Genomic DNA, 24,969 nt, shown 5'->3' on the forward strand with positions numbered 1-24,969 from the left:
GAATAGTTTTGTTTGGGGAAAACAGTGAAGTACAGTGGTTTCAACCACTGATGTATCATTACTGCTGTCATAACTTTTTTTTCTATTGAAATCTGCATTCTGAGGGGGCTTAACACATCAGTCATCTTATTCATACTCTGCAGTGAACTTGGACTTTTCTTCATGCCTTTGTAGGTCTCCCAAAAAGGAGCTGGTTGCACAAACTTCAAGTTGCTCTGCAATAGTTTCTTTTGACAGATCTTTTTCCCCTGAGTAGCTCCCAGGAGCAAAATGTCAGTGTAATTTGGTCCTAGCCATGAATAACCAGTTGGCAACCTGTGAGATCCCTCTTACTGAACCTTAGGAGCTCTATGTGTCAAAACCCACTTGGCCTGTAATGCATTCACGTGTCAGGGACAATTATCCTGCTGCATTTCCTATTCATTAATCACAGCTCTGGCTTTCTGAAACCCCCACGCCAGCAATTACAAGCAAGATTGATGTGGGTTTAACCAGCATTCTGAAGAGTATGCACACACAAAATACTGCTTTTTTTTTCTTTTAACCTAAATCACCGTACTTTGAAGCAAAATAAGCCATCTATTTAGAGCATCTGTACACCAGTATCCAATCCTCAGCCTTGTAAGTGGATGCCAAATTGCCTACAAAATGCTGGAAGAAAAAATGTGAAAGTCTTTTAAGTAATTTTTGAGTCACTTATGACTCCCTGAGTCTGACACTTATGTGAGAGGGCAATTTAGTCTTTTCCTGGCAAGGTTTGTTCCTAAAACAGTTCTCATCTAATGGCTTGATCCTGACTTTGGAAGTTGATCAGCTAATTAGCTACCTCAGCCTGTGAACAGAGAGCATCATTTTGGGAACCTGATTGGTGTTTTCCTGGAAATGATGTAACTTGGCTTTTTTAGCTCACACCACCATGGTGAATCTGAGAAGAAGCAAGGGAGAGAAACCCAGGGGCAGCAGCAGGGCAGGGGGAAGGCAGCAGAGCTCAAACCAGCCCTTCTGCTGCTCAAATGATGGCACTGTAACAGTCCCCCATTCATCTCCCCTCATGCATTAAGGCTGCTGATGGTGCCCGCTCAAATAATTGAGTACATCTCTTGTGCTTTTGTTCCTAAAGAAAAAAGCAGAGCTCAGCCTGTCCCACACACAGCAGGAGAGCACAGCCCCTGTCCCAGCACCTCTGCAAGGACAGCAAAGAGTTCTGCCCAGCAGCAGGGCTGCAGAGCTGGGATCAAAGCTGGGACACCAAGAAATCACCGCTTCCCCTGTATTGCAGTGTGTCTCTAATTATTTTTTCACCTCTAACTCAAGGGGGTAGCTAATTCTGCAGTGCCACCCCGATCAATGCACACGTGTATTTGCACTTGTGTTCATCACATGCAGGGACCCAGAAGCGGACAAGAACAATAAGGAAATGAAAGAAATTTATTTAATTCATAATCTAAAGTCTAGAAAAGAACCTTCTTTTCTCCCAAATGAGCAAATTGTATAAACTGGCTTTTCTAATAGTAAGACTCCTTTAAGAAGCCGACCAGCCGGTTCCTTCCCGATCTGTTGGAAGTTCATTGCTCAGAATTTGCTTTTCCCTATGAACTGTGATTTGAAAAGAAGCAGCCTATCCGTTGGTTGCTGAGTCCATGAAAGTTAGGGCTGGGTGAACAATTCTGTATAAAATTTAGAGATGGTTGACAAATACTTTTTAATATATTTTACAAATTTTGTTCATTTAATCCATTATTCAGGATACATTTTTCCATTACTCTGCTAGCTTTCTCACAGGTGAACTGTTATTAATATGATTATTTGTCTCCCTGGGTGGTAACTGCAGGATATGGCTAGCTCAGAACCTGTGAGAAAAGCAAGTTCACATCATCACTGGGGAACTGGTGCCTCTCCTGAGTTGGACATTTCCTCCCAGAGTGAAGATATTTTTCCCGAGCAGTCTGCCATATCCATACATAGGCAGGATTCTTCTTTCCTATCTAGATATGTCTTCCTCTGATAAGCTGTTCCTGTTTTTCTCCTGTACCAGGGATTCATGGACATTGACCTGACCAAATTCAGAGAGAGTGGAGCCAATGTCACTGGCTTCCAATTGGTGAATTACACAGATACTGTTCCTGCCAGGATCATGCAACAGTGGAGGAATAATGATGCCAGAGAGCATCCACGTGTGGACTGGAAGAGGCCAAAGGCAAGTGGTATTAAAAAACACCTTTCATTTGGTCCCATCTGGCTCAGTTTAAGTTATGCTCACCTCTTTGTGATCACACATGGCTCTTTCTTCTCACTTGAGAAACTCTCAGTGTAATTATGAACATTATCTGTTCCATTTGCCTTAACATTATCTGAATTTTACTAGGCTGCAGTTACTGCCTCCTAAGAAATACAAAATTTAATGCATTCACTCAGACTCCCAGTTTTCACCCCCTCGAAGCTAAGAATTAAATATCTCATAATGTTCAGTATATAGAAAACAAAAAGCCTCTTTAAGCCCTTAACCTTTGACTTGTTTACAGGACACCCAGTGATAATAAAGTCTTTCCAGATGTTCCTTTTGAGAATTTCAAATCAGTGCATACAACAGAGGGAAACGGTATTTTAATTCCTGACACAGAAGGCCCTGAAGCTGTTGAGAGATTAGTGGAGGGAGAGGTTGTTTTTTTCTGTTTAATATTTGAAAATGAATACATTTGTGACAAACACTCTGCCATAGAAATGTTAGCTTTGGGATTAGTTTAAGAAAGTTGAAAATAACTAAATCAGTAGGTGATCACAGAAAAAAGAGTTAACACTAATGGCTCTGCCTGAGAGTTTTACACTGCTTTCTGTACAAGTTTCTGCTTGAATAAACTCAGGTTTTGCAGAATTTTTGCCAATTGAGATGGAATTCTCTGGTCTCCATCCGTGACCAGAAAAAGTCCCTTGTTTCTTGATTTCATCTAGCTCACATTTACACAGTATAATGTGCTCCTTAAAAGTTCAGTCAATGTTTCTGATTAAACACAAATGCTTGGGTAACAGGTAAAGGACTTTTAGGGCTGAGTCTTCTTCAGGGAGTGAAATCAGGAGCTTCTCCTTCACTTCCCAGCTGTGAAAGTCAAAACCAACTTTTAGGAGTCAAAAGGGCAGTGGAGATTACAGGGAACAAGATGCTGTTGAACTTCACAGACAGGAGGTGAAGACAGAGTGTTGCCTTTTTTTTAACCTGGAAATAAAACTTGAGATAATTTTAGTAAGGAGGTAATATAAGAGTAGATTTTTATTTGAAGGCTTTCAAGGAAAAATATGGAAAGATGTCCACAGATGCCCATTCCCACAGTGATGAGTACATTTTTCTAGGTTTTGGGGAATTAACATAATTGATAAAAAGCACCAATTAGGAGGACAAATGGTGATGTAACTTCTTCTCAGGTCAAGTTTTGTTTTGGAGTCCTCCCCTCATCATTAGCTGTGCTCTGTCCATAAAATGTATCTTGAAGAGTTGTTCTCAACTTGGTTCGCAGGAAGAACCAAGATAGCACAGGGGCTTTGTACTTCTTGGGGCTTGGAGACCTGGAATTTGTTTGGTTTTTTGCCTAGGGAAAGGCTATGGAAAAGTACCAGGAAAATTAGCCCCTCATAGGCTACAGAGCTACAAATACATGTGCGAAAAATACAGGGAACATATAAAAGAGAAAGAAAAGGTAAAAAACCAAACAACATCAGAGCAAGCCACCTGGAAATTGACCCTGAGGGACATTTCTGTTTGCAGTACACGTCAGCCCTCACGTACGACGGCGTGCGGGTGATGGCCGAGGCCTTCCAGAACCTTCGGCGGCAGCGCATCGACATCTCCCGCCGCGGCAACGCCGGCGACTGCCTGGCCAACCCCGCCGTGCCCTGGGGACAGGGCATCGACATCCAGAGAGCCCTGCAGCAGGTTGGGAACCAGCTGGGGGGGGTGTGTGTGTGCTGGGGGCACAGCCTGAGCGTGGGGGAGGACGCGTGGGCAGCAGCAGAAGCAACGACACAAATCGCTTGGGATGAGGAGGAGCCAATGATTCTGGAGAAGAGAGGTCTGAAAAGCTCAGGAGTGCATCCAGCAAACTGCTTTTCCTGGTTCCATCTGATGTGTCCTTGCCTGGTCTGATTTCTGGTGTTGTTATTATCCCATAAAATCTTTATGTTCCCCTCCCTAAGACACACGCCTGCTCAGACCATGTCTTTTGCAGATTCTTTGACTCTCTGTGAACTCAGCTTTAGTTCCAGCCTGCTAATGAATGTGTGTGAATTTTGCCTTATGTGTTGGCTGTCACCAAAATGTTCTCAAAGTGCAGGTTACAGCTTGTTTCATACTGTGAGGACTCATAAAAGTCTTAAGAGCAGCCATTTAGATAGTTTATTCCTCAAATCTGATAGTCTTGCTTTTTTTCCTCCTGCATACAATTTAGATTTTTGAATAAACACAAATACAATGCGAAACTTGCAACAAGAGAGAAAAATAATTCACTCTTATCAAAGACTTACCAAGGTAGAATATTTTAAAATTTCATTAAATTTCAAGACTGACATTTACTTCTAGCACTTTTCTTTCTTTTCCTGACAGAAATAGATGGATTTCTTGCAAATACTGCTAGTTCAGTATTATCCAAATATAGCTTATCCCATCTTCTTTCCTTAACTGTGAAGAAGGCAAAAAAACCCTGACATTTATGTGGTTCATTTGTATAATATGTAAAGTTCCTCAATTATTTTGTTTTGATTTGGTTTTGGCTTACTGGTAAACAACAATTCCTTTAAAACCAAATCTTGCATCTGATTTGATTTTATTGCTTGGATTCAATTTGTTCCCAAGCCTGTCACTGACTTTCTGTATGACCTTGGGCAAATCACTGTCACAGCTTCTCCAAGCCCTTATAATAAAATCAGCCTCCCTGATGCATTAGGGAGATAGGTTACCTAATAAACATGAAATACTTGGAAGTCTTCTGATGAGCAATAGCTGCTCCAGCATTTTTCTTTATTGAATTTATGGGAATAAGGTATCAAAATTAGACAGCTAGAAAATACCTTTTTTTTGTGTGTGCATTGGAAATTCTCCTCTGAAGTTTCCTTATATCTTCATTAAAACAATTTCAAAAGTCCTAATGCTTCAGCTGGAGTGACTCTGGGCAAAGAACACAAAGACCCATTTGCAAAAGTTGCTTCTTTACAGATGAAAAATAATAATTTTAAAAAGGCTTGACCAGCTCAGTTGTGATGGTCAAAATAAAAGACTGAAACAGGCAGGGCAAGAAGCCTCCTAGCAATATATTTAACTATGAATTCAATAATCTTCCAGTGTTTAGTAACGTAGCAAGAAAGAGGCAGATGGAAATAGAATAACTTATGATAAAATTGAAGGTTTGTGTTATCCTTTCTGTAAAGACTCACAATTAAGGCAATTCTTACAGCTCTTCACAGTGTGCGTTCTCTTCATCTCTCATTTGTTAATGCCTAAAATTTTATAAGCTTTTTAAAAGCAAAATGTTTCTCTACTTGCTTCTACTCAAATATCTGGAATAAGGTCCCAAAATACTTTCTTCCTTTTTAGCGTAGGAAGGAATCACAGAATCATAAAAATATTTCGGTTGGAAGATCAAAGATCATTGAGACCAAACATTATCCCAGCATTTCCAAGTGCACTATATCACTAAACCATACCCCAAGCACTGCCATATCCACACATCTTTTAAATCCCTCCAGAAATGGTGACTTTGCCACTTCCTTCCCTGGTCAGCCCATTCTAATGCTTGACAACCCTTTTGAAGAAGAAATTTTTGCTAATGCCCAATCTAAACATCCCCTGACACAACTTGAGGCCATTTCCTCTTGTCCTGTTGTGCTGTCTGGGGGAATAGACTGACCCCAACCTCACTGCAACCTCCTAACAAGGATTCATGGATGGTAGGAAAAAAGATGAAAAGAAATATGAAGCATTCTTCATTATTTTAAAAACAGAAATCTGGCATTTTCAAGGAGAATGTATGTTTTTATTAAAGATAATTACCTTTTTTCTTTTTTTGCAGGAAAAGGCCCACAAACTATTGCTTAAAACCACTACATTAGGGTCTTGATTTTACTTTGAAATGGTTATGATAATTTTAAACAAATTATTTTTTGTCATTATGTGGTCAACACATCTAATAAGCAGAAAGTTAGTCCCTAACTGCTGACTAGCGCTGTAAAAGAGAAGGCCACAACAGCATCCTTCTTACCCAGCAAAGAGCCACATGCCCATCCATGTCTTACACACAAATGTGCTTAAATGTCTCCAGTTGACTTGACTGGTGCTTAGCACTGTTGAAGTCAGTCCTCACTGCATTTTGCACTGCATTTTTGCTTTTTGCATTTTGCATTGCATTTTTGCATTTTGCATTTACCTTCAGAGGGTGGTGAATGGAAGAACAGTTGTGTTGCATCCTGCAGCGTGGATGGCAGAGATCCCTTTTGCTGTTTCAGTGCCACAAGGATATCACAGGATTAAGATTTCATTCACTCAGATAGAAGAAATTGATGCTGTAAAACTGCCTTTTAGTGCACACAAACCTACAAAGCACAAGCATCTGTGGTCTGAGCTTCAGAATTGGTCAGAACCTGAAAGGAAAACCAAAGGAGACGTGAAAAAAAGCAGGCTTGGGAGTGCTTAAGACAACGGTGCTTTTTCAGCACATTTATTTTTTATGGACATGTTGTGTCTTGTGAAAAGGGAAAAGCATGTTTATCCAAATGTCACCAGGAATATCTCTTAGTTTGAAAGAGCTTCAGAAAATGCTGGCAGATGTTCATTTTCATGACAAACCTTTGTTGTAACAGCTGGAAAACAAACACGGCTTAACCAGATTAACAACAGATTTCCTCTGTAATGATACAGCCTCATTTCTTCACCATGGGTTTTTATTCTGAGGATCTCAGGGTATTTTAAAAGGCTGTTAAATACCTGTCCCCATTTTGCATGTAGGAAGACTTCAGTTACAGGAACAAGAGCTTTGTCCAAAGCAAGTGGAAAGGCAGAGAAAGAGCACTTCTCCGGGTGGTCTCCATAGAAACCCAGATCTGCACTCATTTTTCCATGTTCCTGGTCCCGACTGCCTGGTCCCCACAGAGAGTGTGACTCCAGTCAGGAGCCCTTCTCCATTTCAGAATGTGGGATGTGATGTGAGCATCACTTCAGCTCGGCTGTGTTATCAGCAGAGATTTACAGTTCAAAGTTTCCTATGCAAATGTCAATACTAAATTGTTAGATTTTATTAATCTGGTGCAGATGTAATTAAATTTGCTTGATAACTTATAGACGCCTCTCTATCAAAAGATGATGGCTGAGAGCCATGGCCATGGTTTCATATTTCCTCCTGATTTACAAATCCTTATTTGAGATGACAAATTCTTTACCAAATCCCGACTCCACGTCAGATTTAGAAAATACAAAACCTCACAAACTCAAGGAGTTCAGAGCTGATTTAGATGACTGTCACATCCCAAGAGGTGATGGGCTCACATTGGTGATCTAGCTCTAAGGCTGTACTGTGTTTTAAACCACTGAGTTTTAAGAGAAAGTGTTTCTAAATGAGTTAGTTAAGAGGATGTCTGTGCCCATGGCCAGGCATGCTGTAGAGAGTGAGCCTTAGTGACATCCCAGTTGCAGGCAGATGTGCTGCCTCCCCTGCATGGAATTGAGAGTAATGACTGTAGCAGCACCCTTCTTCCCCTCCCCTCTCACTGCTGCTGAATCACCACTGCATGAGAAGCTGACCAATTTGCTGTCTTCATTGATATTTATGTATTTAAGGTCCGTTTTGAAGGATTATCTGGCAACGTCCAGTTTAACGAGAAAGGACGCAGGACCAACTACACCCTCCATGTGATTGAGATGAAACACGATGGGATCAGAAAGGTAAAACAGAGAGTGACCCCACATCCTGTGTCAGGTTCCAGCCCATCTTTGAAGGGCAGTGTGGCTGAGTCTTGACAGGAATTCCTGCTCGTGAAAGTTTGTTTGTGGAGGCACGAGGGCGTTCCCAGCTGTAGGCATGAGCAAAGTCAAGCACTAGGGAGGACTCGGAGTGTGTTGCTAAAAACCTCCAACATTTGGAAGGTGTTATCAATAGCAACAAGGGCATCTCAGGTGTGGCAAAAATTTTCCAGGATGCTGAAACTTGGTCAGGTTACCGTTGCTATTGACACAGTACATTGGTGCAGGCCCAGCTATAGGTCTGGCTTTGCCCTTCCACTTTTCCAAGGATAAACAAAGGCAGAGCCAGGCAGAATGGTTTGCCCCAACCTTTGTAAGTGAACCCTTTATGTTGACCTAATTCTGCTCTCCTTGAAGTGACAAAAGCTTTACCACTAACCACATCCCAATAGCTACACAGACCTTTGTGCTCTTCTGAAGTCTTGATCCCTCTCTGTATCCCAGGCTCTTTGAAAAATCTGGCCTTGTTCAGAGATGCCAAGCCCATGAAACACGAATTCTTTTGAAAATCTGACTCTAGGTGCTTATGTCCCACTTTAGATAACCATGTATTTGAAGAACAGAGAATAACTCAGTTATTCCTTGATAAAGGAGAGTTACTACATATTTTGGAAAGGGGCATTCTCTGCATCTCCTCAGTACCTTGAAAGATAAAAAACTTGTTTGAAACTAAGAAAAATGTAAATAATGAAAGTTCCATATTTACAGCCCCTATCTCAAATTTATACTTACACGAGAGCAGCAGGTGTGAGATCAAAGCCCCCCATAGTCAAGCAAAAAAAGGCAAATTTTCTTTGACAAATAAAATAAATGTCATTTTGAAGATGTACAAAGCAGTCTTCCTCCACTGAAAAATGTTCATAAGAGGACAAAGGCAGCATCATGCCCAGTTTGGGTCTCTGAACTTCAATAAATTGGCAGTCTGGAGAGAGTCTAGAGGAGATGAAATTGAGTGGCTGAATGTCTTGATTTTTCTATGTATTTACCATCAGAAATAATATTTGTTTGGAAGACATGCACATCATGGCTATGATGCATATAGTATTTTAGATCCACCAGGTTAGAGGTGCAAAGCAAACATCCATGTCTCCACTTTTGTTGCCCTTGGGCAGAACTTTGAAAGCCCTTTCCTCACTTTCTGTTCTTTTTCTCTGTGCAATAAAGAGTGATTAGAAGCCTGCAGAGTTTTTTTTTTTCTCCTCAGCTGTCATGATCTCTAATCTGCCATCAGCAGGTTCCTGGTCATGCCCTGGTTAATACCTTTTCCCATTTACTGTGATAAGAAATTCCTTTCATATGAGCAGAGTTCAAGCAGCTTCATACCTACATGAGGGGATAGAAAACCTCTTATAAAATCAAGCCCTCCAAGTGGATAACCTCAACCATGATCTTCCTAGAGATATTTGCTGGCACTCTGCTTTACCTTCAAGGAGTGACTTAGCTTCCCAAATCCCTGATTATTATTATTAAGCAGAATTTAACCTTAGAGTTCATCCCTTTACAAGTGTTCAGTTTATTCATAACCCCAAACTTTTTGACACTAGTGCAGGACTGGGAGGGAAGTTCTGACTTGATTCTTTTTTGTCCTGGTGTCTCAAGATGTCCCAAAAGTCAGTCCTGTATTCATGCAGGCTTTGAGCTGCAGGATGATTTTTCATCATCCTCTAGCACCTGCACCTGCAGTAGGCAAGTTCACCATTAGAATAATTTTGGAAGTCACACAGGGAAAGTGTGCACTCTTTTCGTAAGAATGGCAATAATCACAGTACAAAGTGATAAATGTTTTTACGTGCATACAAGCACTATGCTACTGTAGCACATCATGCACATTATAATTTTCAGGCTGGAGGCACAGCGGGATGGGGAATTTCCCTGCCCCCTCACCAAAGACATGAAAAATCAGGAAAGGAGATTTCTGAGTGGGTATGAACACGCAGAGAAGGCTGACCTGGATTGGGTGGCCCTGTTACTGTATCTTGGTTAATATTCCAAAGTCATATTAATCCTGGTTTTTTATTGGGCAGATTGGTTATTGGAATGAAGACGAGAAGCTGGTCCCAATAGCTGTAGATACTCAAAGTGGCAACGAGTCTACAAGCCTGCAGAACAGGACCTACATAGTCACAACTATCCTGGTAAGTGCCATGACTTCCATCCCAGTCCTCCCTCTCCCCCGTCTCCCTGATAGGCAGGCTATCTCTTCCCACTCGTGAGCCCTTCTTTGTATTATATAATTTTAATAATACCAATAATAATAATAACAACAACAATAATAATAATAGCACTTACTGTTTCCTGCCAGCTACATAAAAGTATCTGCAAATTGCTGTGTCTAATTTAGTGTGTATTAAAGAGCTCTCATTCTTAAGTGTAGAAAACACAAAAGATTATGACAAGATAGAGGCAACAACACAGGTAAATTAGGAACATTGTACCTGTGCTCTGTATTTATCCCACAGAATGGGGGCTGCAGTTTTGGGAAGGATAAGCTGTTTTGTTCGGAGAGGCTGAATCATTGCTTTAAAAGCAAATCTCCTCTGTAATCATGAAGGAATAATAGGTACCCCACAATAGATGGTACCATGTATTGTGTCATTGTATACTCTTACCCTGCAGAAACGTGAAATATTACTAATTTGTTTGTTGATTGCTTACTGGGAGTCTGCAGAGAAGGCACAATACCCAAACCGAGTTAAATACTTTAAGGCTCTTTACTGTCCAGCAAATTTGATTCTTCTTGCGCCCATACAGGGAGGCATGCCTTTAAAATTCACAGCTCAGATAGATTAAATACCCCTCACAGAGTTACACTGGAAGGTTTGTTGCCCAAATCCCAGCAGCTACTCCATTCCCCTCAGGTCCATCACTGCAGGAGCAGCAGACAGATTCTGCATGAATAAAAAGAATATGCTGCAATAAAAAAAAAAAAACAGACTTTATACCTTCTAGAATAAATCCACGGTGTGTTGGCTCTGTCCCTCGGCGCAGGAACACAAAGCTAGGGCTTTGCAGGGCGACCAGAAGCTGGCCTCCAGCTGGTATGGACCTCTGGAACGAGGAGTGGGGCTCTGTTGGAACTCAAAATGTCCCTCAGACATTTTTGGAGGTTCCAGGCCCTGGTTGGAGGCATTTGAGACCCTGGCAGGCAGCTGGAAACAGCTGTGATTTTGAGTTTGAGCCATGGAATGATTTACCAACTTTGCAGGAAGAACAAGAAGTCACAAAAGTTTAGATATTGTAGTAGAAGTAGTCACAAAGTAGAGGGAAGAATTTTTTAGTATTTAACACCTGTACAGGGAGGTTTTTACTTTGTACACGGGGGTCAGAGGTTTTAAGATGGAGGAATGTAGGCCGGTCCTGTTCCTCCTCTTTCTTCTTCCTTGCCTCCGTGTTCTTGATGATGTTGGCACTCATGGATTGGTTTAGAGTAGAAAAGCACCATTTAATATAGGCAGTAGGTACTGGGGAAAAACTGTAAACATTTATAATGTAATGTACATATAAAAGATAGCAGCAGCCAGGGGCAGGGGGAGAGAAGAAGCAGTCGGGAGTCAGAGAGGATGTCAGGGTGTGTGTGTGCCTCTGCCTCAGCTGCTGAGCACACCGCAGTAGCCAGAGAAGACAATCTTTTAGATAACTTACAATAAACTGCCTTGAGACCGAACAACAAGAGACTGCTGAGTTTTCTCTGGAAGCACGGGTTGGAGGAGAGACTTTACCACCACACGGAACCCCTGAGCCAGGCCGGGGTTCCGTCAGGGCTCAATGCTGCTCTTCTGTGTGCCAGGAGGACCCATATGTGATGCTCAAGAAGAATGCCAACCAGTTTGAGGGCAACGAGAGGTACGAGGGCTACTGCGTGGAGCTGGCCGCCGAGATTGCCAAGCACGTGGGCTACCACTACCGGCTGGAGATCGTGCGCGACGGCAAGTACGGAGCCCGGGACCCCGACACCAAAACGTGGAACGGCATGGTGGGAGAGCTCGTTTATGGGGTGAGTTTCCAACCTCGAGATTTAGCTCTTGGTAGCTGGGATCACGTCCAAGCGCCAGAGTTTGAAGGAGTCCTGCCCTCTCTCAGCCTGAGCTCTCCCGAGGACTGCAGCTCAAACAATCAGCCCAAGTAAAATGTTTTAATTTAGGGAGAGACAGCACATTCTGTGCCTATGGAAATGTCAAAATGTTTCCTTTCAACAGTTCCAAGATTCTTTTTCTTTACATTTTTAGAAGAACAAGTATCGAAAGGTCATACTTTCCCATGGGTAGAATCTCCAAGTTTTACTCTATTTTATATTTGCATGGTAATGGCAGGATGAAAGAAGAAAAAGATTTAAAACACTCAGCACATGAGTGGTGAATAGAAGGATGAGATTACTTTCTGTCCACTCATTTCCATCACCAGGGAAGTACACCTGCATCCTACACTTCTAAACTTGGTTTGGTGTGGTAGTTCATGCTCTCTGATGTTTAGGTCATTGTTCAGACAGAGGGGTCTAATTTCCCTTTCTCTACAAGGGAAATCATGCAGGGAACATCAACCCCCAAGTCCATGTGAGACTGTGTTGGAGTGGGGATGATCTGTCTTCCTGATGGTAGCTCTGCTGTAAATGCTGCCAGCCATTTCAATGCATTTCCCTCTCCATTTTCAAGATGGACTGCAAAATTAGTAGAAATTGCATATCAGTGTTGCTGGAACATCTTTCCTCTTCTCCTGCATCAGTTATGCAATCAAAAGACAGTTCCTGATGGAAGTAAACATCCTGACATCCTTTTTCAGGAGATTGGCCTTTCCTTGCCTCTTTTGATGTCTGGGTGATAAAGCCTTTTTAGAGAAAATCATCTTCATCATACTGTGACATCAGTGGATAAATCAGATGAGAAGAGCTGGGTGGCTGCAGAAAGAAAGTGCTGTGATTTCAAAACAGATCTGGTAATCAGTACTGATGAAATGGAAATAATCCACCAATATTATGGGCTTCTCCTTTTTAACCTTCTTCTTGGAATTGGTTTTGTCTGATTTCTTCTGAGATAGAGAGGTTAAACACAGATCAAAGGATCATAAACTGCATTTAGTAGATACATATTATTCCTAGTCTGAAAATCTCTTTTCTGTCTCCTTTTTCAGAGGGCAGATGTGGCTGTGGCACCATTAACCATCACCCTGGTTCGAGAAGAAGTTATAGACTTTTCCAAGCCATTCATGAGTTTAGGTATATCAATAATGATAAAAAAACCTCAAAAGTCCAAACCAGGAGTTTTTTCCTTTCTGGATCCTTTGGCCTACGAGATATGGATGTGCATTGTTTTTGCCTACATTGGAGTGAGCGTTGTCCTCTTCCTGGTGAGTCGCTTCAGCCCTTATGAGTGGCACACTGAGGAATGCGAGGAAGGACGGGACCAGCCAGCCAATGAGCAGACAAATGAGTTTGGGATATTCAACAGCCTCTGGTTCTCCCTAGGAGCTTTCATGCAGCAAGGATGTGATATTTCTCCAAGGTGGGTTGCCTTCTTCAATGAACCTTCTTCCAGTTCACGTGGTTTAATCTTTCTGCTTGCTTTGAAGCTGAACAGGTTCTTCTTTGAGCTCCCTTCCTAAAACAAAGTGTAGTTTTGTGAATCAGTTACAGACTCAGAAGGGATCCAAAGGTCTCACAGCTGTGAACTTGGGACCTCAAACTTGACACCATGAAAATACCATTTAAATTTTTCCTAGGGAGGTCCTTTGAAAGAATTTACAGAAATTATAACAAGCTTTTCTAAAGCCACCCAATTGCAATCAAATTTTGTCAGTCATTTATTTTGTTGCTACTAGAAATAAGATTATTATAGCATTATAGGGAAGATAAAAACTTTTAAAAGCTAAAAAGATAGGGAGAAATAATACAGTAAGTGCCCAGTGAAAGTTTATATGGTCTATTTCAAACATTATGGAGCACAATAGTGGCTTAATTGTTACGGGCCTTTAAAAAGGTTAGAGAAAGACCAAGTTTAATTCTGCTTCCCATTTCAGCCAATAGTTCTCCTGCCTGAATGTTCAGTAGGACCCAACATCCAAAATGTTCCTAAAGGGACTTTTTGGTGAATGACTCTTGTGATTTACTTAGATAATTTTTCCTTCCTTTTGGAGGCTTTGTCTCCCTTCTCGTCAAAGGAAGTTTCATCCAGAAATACCCATCTTATGGGTGAAGACAGTGGGCAGAGGTTGATTTCCAGCCTGCTGGGGTGGCATCAAACCTCAGGGATGAGAAGGAGTCACAGCTCCATCAGCAAGGGGAGATAACCCCGTGCAGCTCAGCACAGCTCCCCTGGGATGGCAGAGAAGACTGAGCACAGGCTTTTTGGCTATCAGATGCCAATTTATCCAAATGTTAATGAGCTTGTGATAGCAGGGAAATAACAGCCAGCAGGGCACTTTGACAGTGACAGCCTTTATGAATATGTTTTATTATCTGATCATTGATTAGTAGGAGGCCAGGCAGAGAATCCAGAAAGTCTTTCCAGCAGAGGGAATTTCAGCTTTATTGCTGTCTTGTAACCAGCCTCATGCATTAGGATCAGGTTATTGTGATTTTCATTCTCATTGTTGTTTTTGTCATCATTGCTTTTATTTGGGAAAGAGAATGTCTTCCTTTGAGGTCATTTCACTGGGTGATTTCTGATCCAAGGAGAAGGGAGAGGTGAAAAGCTGAGGCTTTGAGGAATAGCAAATTTGGTAACATCTTTAATAAAAAGTGTCAGGGAAAGATCAGTGGGTTTGATTCTGCTAACAAGATTTGCCCTAGCTAAACAAAATGCTTTGAATCACCATTTCAAAGTGTGGTTTTATTTTGCTTTGAAATGGGAAATGAGAATTACTCCATCATTGTTATTTTAATGTTGGTTGATTTAATCATCCTGATAATGAAAATTACAATTTCATTGAAACCAATATTTTCCCATGGAACACAAGAGCAGTTTCTGACTGCTACAACTATTGGCAAGATGATAAAAATTTAAAAATTAAATATGGGAATTATTATAACTCCCAGTACTCTGAGTACAGCTCCTTGAGATGGTTGTAAGGGGAGAGGGATATTTCTGTGTGATGTGAAAGCCAGGAGGAAGCAGAAGAGTGAGAATTTCTGTAGGATGTTGTTGTGCAGAAAGGCTCTGAGCCCGCTCCCTATTTCACATGTATTTTTCACACAAACCCAGTGCAGGATTTCTGTGACACATCACTTAGAAATGAACACTTGGTAGAATGACACTGTGGGCAGGTGGGGATATCTGCTCTATTCTAATATATTTCCTATGTGGTTGCTGCTAAACTTGTCACTACTATCTCTCAGCATCTCATCTCCCCAGTAATGCATTAAGCAACATAAATAGCTTCTGTTATACATCTGTTCTGTCATTCTCTCCCCAGCAGAAAGGAGCAAGTGCAGGGGTGTATTTTGTTTTTGTAGAGGTTTTTGGGTTGTTTATTTCAGTTTTGTTTTGGAAAGGACCAGGAGAAATTTGTCTGAAGGTTTGTTTTTGGGTTTTTTTTTCAGAGCATGCTTGTTTTAAGTGCATATGCCACTATGTGTTTATCATAAAAAAAAAAAAAATAGAGTAAGATCAAAACCACAGACACATCACTCAGCACAGCAGGTGGTGAGGTTTGCAGCAATAACTTCCTCTTATAAATGTGCATTCCTCAGTCTCAGACCAGTCCCCAGGGAACTTCAATGCCCCAAAGAGACAAAAATTTGCTTTTGAAGGAAAGTGTTGTCCTTTTTAAGGACAATCTTACTAGGCAGAGATTTAAACAGGCTTTTAAATACACTGGGGACAACATACCAAGGACTTTAAAGACACAGTGTGAATTTGGTGACCTGTGGATGGCCAAGAGAGAGCAGAACTGTGGGTTACCTGCTCGGCATCGACTGGGTCAATGTGGCAAGGGGCAGGCAGTAACCAGTCATGCAGAGCCCCAGCTGGAGCTGGTGGCAGTCTGTGTTGTGCCTTTAGATGCTGAAACACGAGCACGAGCAAGGAATCCATCCAGCAATGACTCAATGGTAAATGCACGGCCTCAAACCAAAGGGGCTGGGAGCTCTCGGACATTTCCCACTGGAGTGTGTGTCCACCTTCTGCACCATCAGAACAGTCCCTACCACATTGGTGTGGAACAGTCCCCACCACGTGGACTAATTTGTCCTGGTTGAGGTCAGAGAGCCCCTGTTGTTGCCCTTAAAGCTTTCAAAGCACGGGCTGGTACCCAGCAGGGTCAGGGAGCAGCAAGAGCTCGGAGCTGTGCACAGCTCCAGAGGGACAGGCAGGAATCAGTGACTCTGAAACGGGCCATAAACCATTGGGCTTTGCTAAGTGCCACCTTAGCTTCAGAAAACAGCCATGAAATTGCAAAAGCACTCATTAAACATGAAATACAGAGCCAGCAAGGAGCTTCTTAGAGCAGGCATCAGAGGTAATAAATAACCCACAGCCAATAGCGAGAGCCTGCAGAAAGAAAAATGTGAAGTAAATATGACTCACATTGTACCATTTTCAGAACTGTAATTTGATAAATTGTCTTCAGAGCTTAAAATAACCGCAGTGTGTAGCAGCTGTGGGGGGTAGGACCTTGCTAAAGTCCAGCATGTTGCTGCCATTCCTCACTTAGGATGGACCTGAGGCCTTTGAGAAGAGTCTGAGGGGATGCTTGGGCTTCCCAAACCTCCTCTGCAGCAAAACAAGGCATCAGAATTTTTCATTTTCTCCGTCACTTTCTGCAAAATAAATAATTTGACTGTTGTGAAAAGTATGGAAAAACAGGTAGCAAAATAACATCTCTTGTCAGTTTCCTGTCTTGATCTTCTATTTTTTGTTATCACAAAATATGTTGCTTCATATGGTTTGAGCCCAAAAGCAACTTTTTTTATATTGGAGACTATTAAATTTCATTCAGTTATTCTTCCTGTGTCTGAGAAAATTTATGTTTGACTAAAATGAAATACATTTAATTAAAACAGATCTTCCAAAAAGGCATTTATTCTTCACTTGAAAATACCATGAGACAGAGTAGACAGTTGCTCTCAGCTGACTTGACTGCAGGAGCCTTGTCCCATCTCAGGTTTGGCAGGTGGATGAATGTCACACAATATCACCTGGTGAATGCAGACATCATTTGTGCTTTGCCAGAGGAAAATTAAACAAAGCTTTCCAAAAATTAGCTTAACTTCTTGAAGCCTATCTCTATTGTTGAAATAAAAAGGATACATATTCTGAATTCAGATCAACATCTACTGTGAGTAGAAGGGAAATGCATACTTATATCATGGCACACTAGGGTATCTTGTCATGTTACCTGGACAGCACGGCTTGAAATCAGCCATAATAATCTGTCTCACTGAGAACAGAGCTGGAGGTGTCATGGTCAGCCTGTGCTGGGAGTGAAATGGTGGATGGAGCTTTCATCCCATCTGGATGAGCCTGGGCAGGGGATGTTTTGGGACAGGGAGAGTCTCTGTGCAAGGTGGAAGCAGTGCTGGGAAATGCTCGGGTCACACCAGAGTGCCCTAAAGACTTTGGGGTTCAAAATGTGCAAGGAGACCTGGCACAAGAACGATCCACCTTGGCTGGCTTGGGACAAAGAGTTGAGAGGGTTTTCAGTGGGCTGCAGAGTGAAGACCCAGAGGCTTTGCCAACCCCGCTGCGTGTGCTGAGCAGGGAGCTTTGCTGGCACAGGTGATGGATGACTGCACTCCCAGGCAGGAAGGAGAGAGATAAATACTGGCTGCTCTCCAGTCAATAGATACAATCTATTATTTATAGGCATCTCGTGGACATGGTTATTTGTTTTTTGTGACATGGAAACCATGCTCTGGCTGATCTGTACCGTGTGCTCGTGTTCACTGCTCCTCCTCAGTCTCTCTGCTGCACTCCATCAGAGTGGTTTGTGTGGGGAAGAGCAAACCAAGTATTTATCATGTACCTGTAGTTAATTCTCAGCATTTTCCTCTCCTCTTTTTCCTGTTTATTTACATTTCTTTTTAGCTCAATTGAAAAAAAAAAATCACAGGATACTTCAGATTTTGAAAGACAGCAGCATTTTAAATTTCATCAAGATCTTCCCAATACTGAAAGGTTCTAGCCAGATTTTGGGCAAAGTATAAACCAGAAATTGATTAGAACAAAAAAAAAAAAAAAAAAAAAAAAAAAGTTGTGGGGGTTATTGGGGTTTTTTTGGGTTTTTTATTTGTTTTTGTGAGGTTCTTTGTGCTGGGTTTTTTTTTGGTTTTTTTTTTTGTTTTTTTTTTTTAGTGAGAGGTTTGATTTGGATTTTTTTTCAAGGAAATTATTTCTGTTCCATCCTTTGTAAACTTACATTTGTGGGGTACTTACTTATTTTGCTAAAAATTTAGCATTAGAGAAATTAGAACCAGCTGCATTTAGCAATCAAAAGGAATTTAATTCCTTCCTGAAAAGAAGGCTGAGCAGGGGTATTTATCTGATGACTGTTCTTGATTTCAGTAAGTGTCTTCTCTGACACTCCAAGCATCTGCCTTGGAAATGGCCTCAAATTGCACCAGGGGAGATTTAAATTGAAGTTTAGGAAAAATTTCTTCACTGGAATGGTGGCCAGGCATTGAAACAGGCTGCCCAGGGAAGTGGTGGAATTGCCATCCCTGGAAGTGTTCCAAATGTGTGTGCATGTGGCACTGGGGGATGTGGTTTAATGGTGAATTTTAATGGCAGTGCTGTGGTAACAAACTCAATGATCTCAGAGGGTTTTGCCAGCCTTAATGATTCTGTGGGGACCAAGCTCAGGTTCATTCGTTTGTGGTGGTTTGCTTGAAGTGGTGAGCTGACTTTCTTTGAGAATAAAAGTAAGAAAATCAGGACTTCAACTTCTGGAAAAGTCTCCTTGCCTTATAAAAGTGATTGCAAATGATGTTGCAATTATCTCTACCTGGCAGAGTTAATTATGTCCAGGGAGAGCAAATTCAGGTCACAGGGTAACAGCAGCACTTGCAAATCACCAGGAACTGATGACCACACTTATTTCTAAAATGCACTTAACCAGGGAAAGGTACTCACCAGAGGAACAGCTTGACAAATTGCACAATATCCAACTAAACAGTCCCCTTTGGAGTCTGCGCACTTCCATGGCAACCAGAGCATGGCAGCCAGGGGAAAATGGAAATTCTTTTAAAATAATCATCCTTGCTATCTTTTTTTTTTTGTTGTTCATTTGGAAAGAAGGAGGAAATAAGCAACCAAGAGAGCATTGTTGGAAAGACACAATTTCTTCTGTAAAGGAAAAATTAGTCTTTTGAATTTGCACACACTGCCATCTGCAAATGTCTAAATACTGCAGAGGTAATGATTGCTTCCTCCACTGACCTGTAAGTTACTTCCTCAGGATGCTTTTCCTTTCAGGCATATCTAATCACTCTTCCACAGTTCTGGCTTTGGGCCTTCAGCATTGAGGTTGCTGGGGGACAGCAAGAAATTTGCTGAAACTCCTCCCGTTGAGTGACAGATTCACTAATCGTTCCACCAGCTGTGTTTAAAATAAGTCATCAAACACTTCATCTAAAAGCAGATATATTAGCCTAAAAATACTTTTGCAATTTCTTTCTTCAGGACTAAATAAATGTTTCTCGTTTTTTTTGTTGAAAACAAAGTTGAAAATAGCAGGGGGGGAAGTGCATTTCCCTTTTTTTAAAATATCTTGGGAAGTTTTATGTGAAAGAGGGTAGATTTGGAATAGATATTAGAAAGAAATTCTTGTCTATGAAGGTGGGGAGGCAGTGGCACAGGTTGCCTAGAGAAGCTGTGGCTGCCCAATCCCTGGAAATGTTCAAGGTCAGGCTGGATGGGGCTTGGAGCAACCTGTGAAAGGTGTCCCATGGCAGAGGATTGGAATGAAATGAACTTTAAGATCCCTTTGTACCCACACCATTCTGTGTTGTCTGGAAGGTGCTGTTTGTGTTTCTAGGGCTGGGCACTGACTCCGGAGGGTGGGGGGCACTAAGAGTTACAGGGCTGCCTTCTGACTCTCCCAGCCTTCTCCCTGGCTGCAGCCCCACTCTCTGAGCCTCCAGGGAGCCCCTGTTACGCTGTACTTGGACTTGCTGATGTTCAGTCAGTAAGAGAAGCAGATTTTTTCCATTTCCTTTCCTCTTGATAACGAGTTATTCCTGAGCACTTGGCTCAGCTGGGCTCTGCAGTCAGGACTCTGTGTGGTTGTGTCTCTCTAATAGTCAGGTCGACTGCCAAGTGTTTTTGTCAAAGAATAAGGGTTGTGAGGAGCTGAACGGCCTCCACCTCCCTCAGGTGGTTTCTCTGCAAGGCTGCTTGTCACACACTGCTTTAATGTTGGCACTCCAAAAAAATATTGTAGCTAAGATGGGAAGCCCTGAGCATGTTTTCACAGGGAAGTCCCACTTAAATAACTCTTCCATATGCTGTACATTACATTTATCAGCACTGAGATATCATGTGCACACTCACTGGATACACATTTGAATGAGCTTTGAACTCCTTAATTCAAATACTCTGGCTCACAAAACACAAAAAGCATCCACATCTGCTCTTTTCTGGTATCACCCCCACAGCTGGCCTTCCACTGGGAGACTAAGAGTTCTGCCTTTATTCCAATGGAATTTGGCATTTATGGGACCTGTTCTGCTTTAGTCTCAGATTTCATCCCAACTACTTATCCTTGTAACTGGGGAAGCACCACACCCCCAGGAATACATTTGCTCACTGAGCAATTCCCATTATAACACCCCGAGATGGTGAGCAGGTAAAGACAAATTTGTTGAAACAGGACCGAGATACTGCATTATCCATTGTGAAAGGCTAGAGGAAGCCAAGTAACTGGGAAAACTGCTAAGAAATCGGGGCAAAAATCCTTGTGTGCTTGAGTGGGGTCTGGAGTTGGAGAGGGCAGAGGCTGGTGTCACCTCTGAGGTCCTCCATGCTGTCTTGGCTTTCCCTCCATTTCCACATGAATCAAAGGAGCAGCTGGAGAGCAGCTGGAGAGCAGCTGATTCGTGTGCTCAGATGGCAGCAAAGGGCACAGCTCATGTACACAGCCCTTCCCTTAAACAGCAGCAGCACACTTGATGGCATTCAATCTATTTAATAAAATCATGCAGTAATTCTGATTAGTGCCTACCCAGAAGAGTTGCTGCTTACCCTCAGATCCAAAGGCTAAGCAGCAATAATCCAATCATGGTAATCATAACTTACTACTTTGATCTTCAGATAAAAGAGTCTATAGGAGTGCAAAAGTGTTACATCACCGTTATTTGGACAACTTCAAAGCATGTTTTATACACTAATGAATTCTCCCAACTCAGCCTGATGAGGAGTAATAGAAGGCGAGTGTGTGAACAGAGGAGTGGAAGGGAAGATAGTCCTCATGTGGTGAAAGGAAAAAGCAATAAAATAAGCACTTGTGCCCTGTGTATCAGTGTGAGACATGATGAAGAGTCCACGAGGATCCAGCTGCAGGAGCCAAGTGCACAGGATGCTCTCCCATAGGAGGAATTTTTCTCTTCTCTCATTCCTTGAAGTTTGCAATAAGAAGCAAAATCTGAGGCAGCAGAGAGGAAAACAGAAGGAGGGGGCAGCTTTTCATCTCAACAGTGCTTCTGAAGCCTCAAAAAAAAAGATTTAAAAAATCACTAAATGGATCTTAGCAGGTGAAATGGGGGAGAGCAGAAACACTGAGCACGTTTTTACTTCACAGTTTGGGAGTTTTAATGTTAAAATACAGGCACACCTGTGCACATAAAGCTCTTCTAAAAACACTGTCTGGGGAGAGCAGATTCATTCCTCACCATTTCTACAGGAGATATAGTATTTCCCTGTACAAAAAAGAAAGGCTCAAAACTGAAACTGGGGAAAATCCACCTTGTACAGTCTTGGTGAGGAATCACATTTAAAATTAGAAATGAGAGATAAAATGAAGGGAATATTTGGAAATATTGCCAGAGTTAATATCCTCCTGTGCAGCAAATACTCTCCTTCCAGAGCAAAGCCTTTCTCTCATCAGGTTGGGAAATCTGACAAAAGACAAGAAAAAAATAAAGCAAAATGAACCAAGGCAAGATACCTTGGAAGAAGTCTGAACTAGGTTATTGTAGCATTATTGCCCAGAAGTCTCAGAAATGGAGCTCTAGTGTGAGCAAAGGTAGATGGCTAAAGAGGATCTTGGAAAATGAAGAACTGATGGCATATAATCCAAAACATATTAAATCTTCTGGGGAAAAAAAGTGCTTTTTCATCAAGTAGACTTTGAAGAAGAGTCTGTGGGAGACCATATGGAATCCAGCAACTCAGTAAAGGACATTGGCACAATAGGCTGCTGCTCAAAAAGAAGGATGAGTGCTGTTAAATTTGGGGCCATCTGAGGTTGAGGAAGTTCCTGAATAATGAATCTCCTGGGGCTCTCCAGCAACTGCTTCTGACAAAATTTTATGCTTGTCACCTTGTGAGTTTTTCTCAGCAAAGTGAACAAATGTCATCAGAGTGAGAAAAATACATGAAGAGCTTTTTTTTATGGTGAAATTTTTGCTCAAAGGCATGACAAGAGTTGGGGTTTTATTCCTTGTAGTGCTAGCTGGCAAAACAGCAAAAGAGGGATGTCTTTGCCTTTCTCTGGAGCTGCCAAGCAGCCCAAAGTGACCACGTGTTTTTCAGCAAATCACTATCTAAACACTCATCCCTTAAACTACCCTGTCTGCAACAGGGAGAGGCACGCTGTGCTGTATTTCAGAGGATGACAGTGCCTGTCTTCAGACCTACCTCTCTGCCTTTCAGCTACACTCTTATTTTTTCTTAGGGTCCCACCTCATCTCTCTATCCTGGCCCTGCATTTGTACAGCTTTTAGCTGCCCTCTGGAAGAGCTGAGTGCATTATCTTGCATTTTTAGGGTTAAACATCTCATTTCAGCAGCCAGGGATGCTGTGCAGGGATGGCAGTGAAGGATTTACCTCAGTCCTGCAGTTCTGCTCTGCTGGAGTGTTTTTATGGGTCCTGCTGAAGTTGAAGAGGGCTTGCTGCCCGTGTCTGTCCCAGTTTGTTTGGCATCTAATGCTTCCAGCACCCCACTAGCTGAGCCGGTGAGTTGTGCTTGTTGAGAATCCACAGATGTCGTTTTGGGTCAGCTGAGGACACACAAGGGCACAACCTGCAAAGTGCTGTGGAGTGCACACATCACCCCCTGCATGGCCGGGCCCATTTGGTGCTGCCTCTGCCTCTTGGGATTGAGTGTCTCAGGAAGGGGAACTGGGCAAAGCAGCAGCTCAGAGGTAAATTCCACCTGGTGGCCATCGCTTCAGGCCACCCACCCAGGACAGGCTCATAAATGTGATTCAATCTCTTCTCCCAACGCTGGGAGCTGCATTAGAGAGATGGAGTAAGTTATCCAGGATCCCATACAAAGGACATTGTTTTTGTGGGCTTTCCCCTAGGAGCACGGGGGAAATGGCACCAAGGTAACTTTGAACTTTTGACTGAGCTTGGCCTCTCCAAATCGAGGCAAGTGAAAATTGCAGAGACTTTTTCCACAGTAGCACTCTTTTCATCTGTGGACATTATACATATGTTTGCCAGTAGGGCCAGAAAGTTATGTAATTCAGGTTAGATGCTTAGTTTATGTACCTTTCTTGTTTTGTATTGGATCTTGATATTGTTTTTATTTTTGTATGATTGCATAGTGTTCTTTTTTATACAGTTTTGTTTTAATAAAGTAAACGACAGCTAGGGACGTAGAGCAGCCACAAGCCAGTTAGGTAGCCAATTGTGAGTAGGGACAGAATTTTATAAATTTCATAACGCGTTGATTAACATCTGATTTGGACCAATTCACCGGACTTGTCCAAGGTGGACGGGCCACCTTTACCTAACCCAGAAAAGGAACATATATAATTTTTGTGTGTTCGAAAAATAGCAGGGCTTCACAGGGAACAGAAAAACCCAGCTCCTGGATGCTAGTCCTCTGATTAGGCTTAGGCACCTCTTGCCTGTCAAAATGCTAAGTGAATGTCTCAAAAACAGCATGAAGCTGCTCCTGCAGGCATGCTTATACTTAGCACTGCAGCAATCCAAGGCCCAATGAGTGGAGAACCACAAGTGGCATGATGCATTTCTGACTAAGCAGGAAAACTCGTTTTAGAATGAGGTTTTGCCCATTAAAGGGAAATTGAAGGGGGGAAAAATGCCAACGTATTCTGCAAAAGAAGAGATGAAACAGTGGGAGAGAGAGCATACACTGCTGTCCAAAGCCATTAGCTTGGGCAGAAAGAAAGAGTAAATAAACCATGATTTATAATTAACGCCTCACAGATATACATCCCCCTGTTGAATCTGGGAAATCCTGTGTATTTGCAGAGAGCACATTCAGTTGATGCAATATTTACACCGTGAGCATCCACAAGGCCCCTTCTTAAAGGCACTTCTGCTGGGATTCCATAATCCATACTGCCTCCTTCCAGCACGTTGGCTTTGGGCTCAGATGGACTGGCAGGGTTTGTCTGAAATCACCAGAGCAGATCTCCAGCCCATATGCAAAAGTTAAGGCACCCTAATTTTTTTTTTCCTTTTCTTTTTAACAAGAATTAGAGAAAGAAAATCAGGATAGAGCCAGCATAGGACTCCCAGTACCTGTGCACCCTCAGCTTCCTTACCCTGTCTCCCTGGTTAGTGTTACCCACAGGGAACCAAAATATGCAGCTCTTAGCTCTGTAAAAAAATTGTGAGAGATAAAGAAAGAATTTGTACCTCTGGGAGAGGTAAATGAGAATATCAGTGGAAAACATTCTTACTTCTGTATTTGTAAGAGCTTTCCTGGCACTGGATGTTAAAACCCAGCACTACAGTCAGGGCTCCAAACTCTTATACCAGGAGCTGGGATTTAGGATTCAATAACAAGTAAAAGCAAACTCATATGGCAATAAAATTAGTAATGCAGCATAAACAGGGAAACTTGCCTT

The 24,969-nt window shown here is 42.1% G+C and overlaps 1 protein-coding gene across 5 annotated transcripts in view; it reads left to right on the plus strand.

Moving 5' to 3' along the window:
- GRIA1 (glutamate ionotropic receptor AMPA type subunit 1) overlaps positions 1-24,969 on the plus strand; it is a 117,508-nt gene that overhangs the window by 68,647 nt on the left and 23,892 nt on the right. For all 5 annotated transcript variants that reach the window (XR_012058104.1, XM_002198371.7, XM_002198393.7 and 2 more), the window contains exons 6-11: positions 2,036-2,197; positions 3,758-3,925; positions 7,814-7,918; positions 10,021-10,131; positions 11,784-11,990; positions 13,121-13,491. Coding sequence is in view for 4 of the 5 variants with exons in the window: in XM_002198371.7 (XP_002198407.3) it covers positions 2,036-2,197; positions 3,758-3,925; positions 7,814-7,918; positions 10,021-10,131; positions 11,784-11,990; positions 13,121-13,491 (1,124 nt within the window). In the remaining variant the exon portion in view is untranslated. The remainder of the gene's footprint in view (positions 1-2,035; positions 2,198-3,757; positions 3,926-7,813; positions 7,919-10,020; positions 10,132-11,783; positions 11,991-13,120; positions 13,492-24,969) is intronic.

Source organism: Taeniopygia guttata, chromosome 13 (assembly GCF_048771995.1).
Source record: "Taeniopygia guttata chromosome 13, bTaeGut7.mat, whole genome shotgun sequence".
Lineage (NCBI taxonomy): Eukaryota > Metazoa > Chordata > Aves > Passeriformes > Estrildidae > Taeniopygia > Taeniopygia guttata.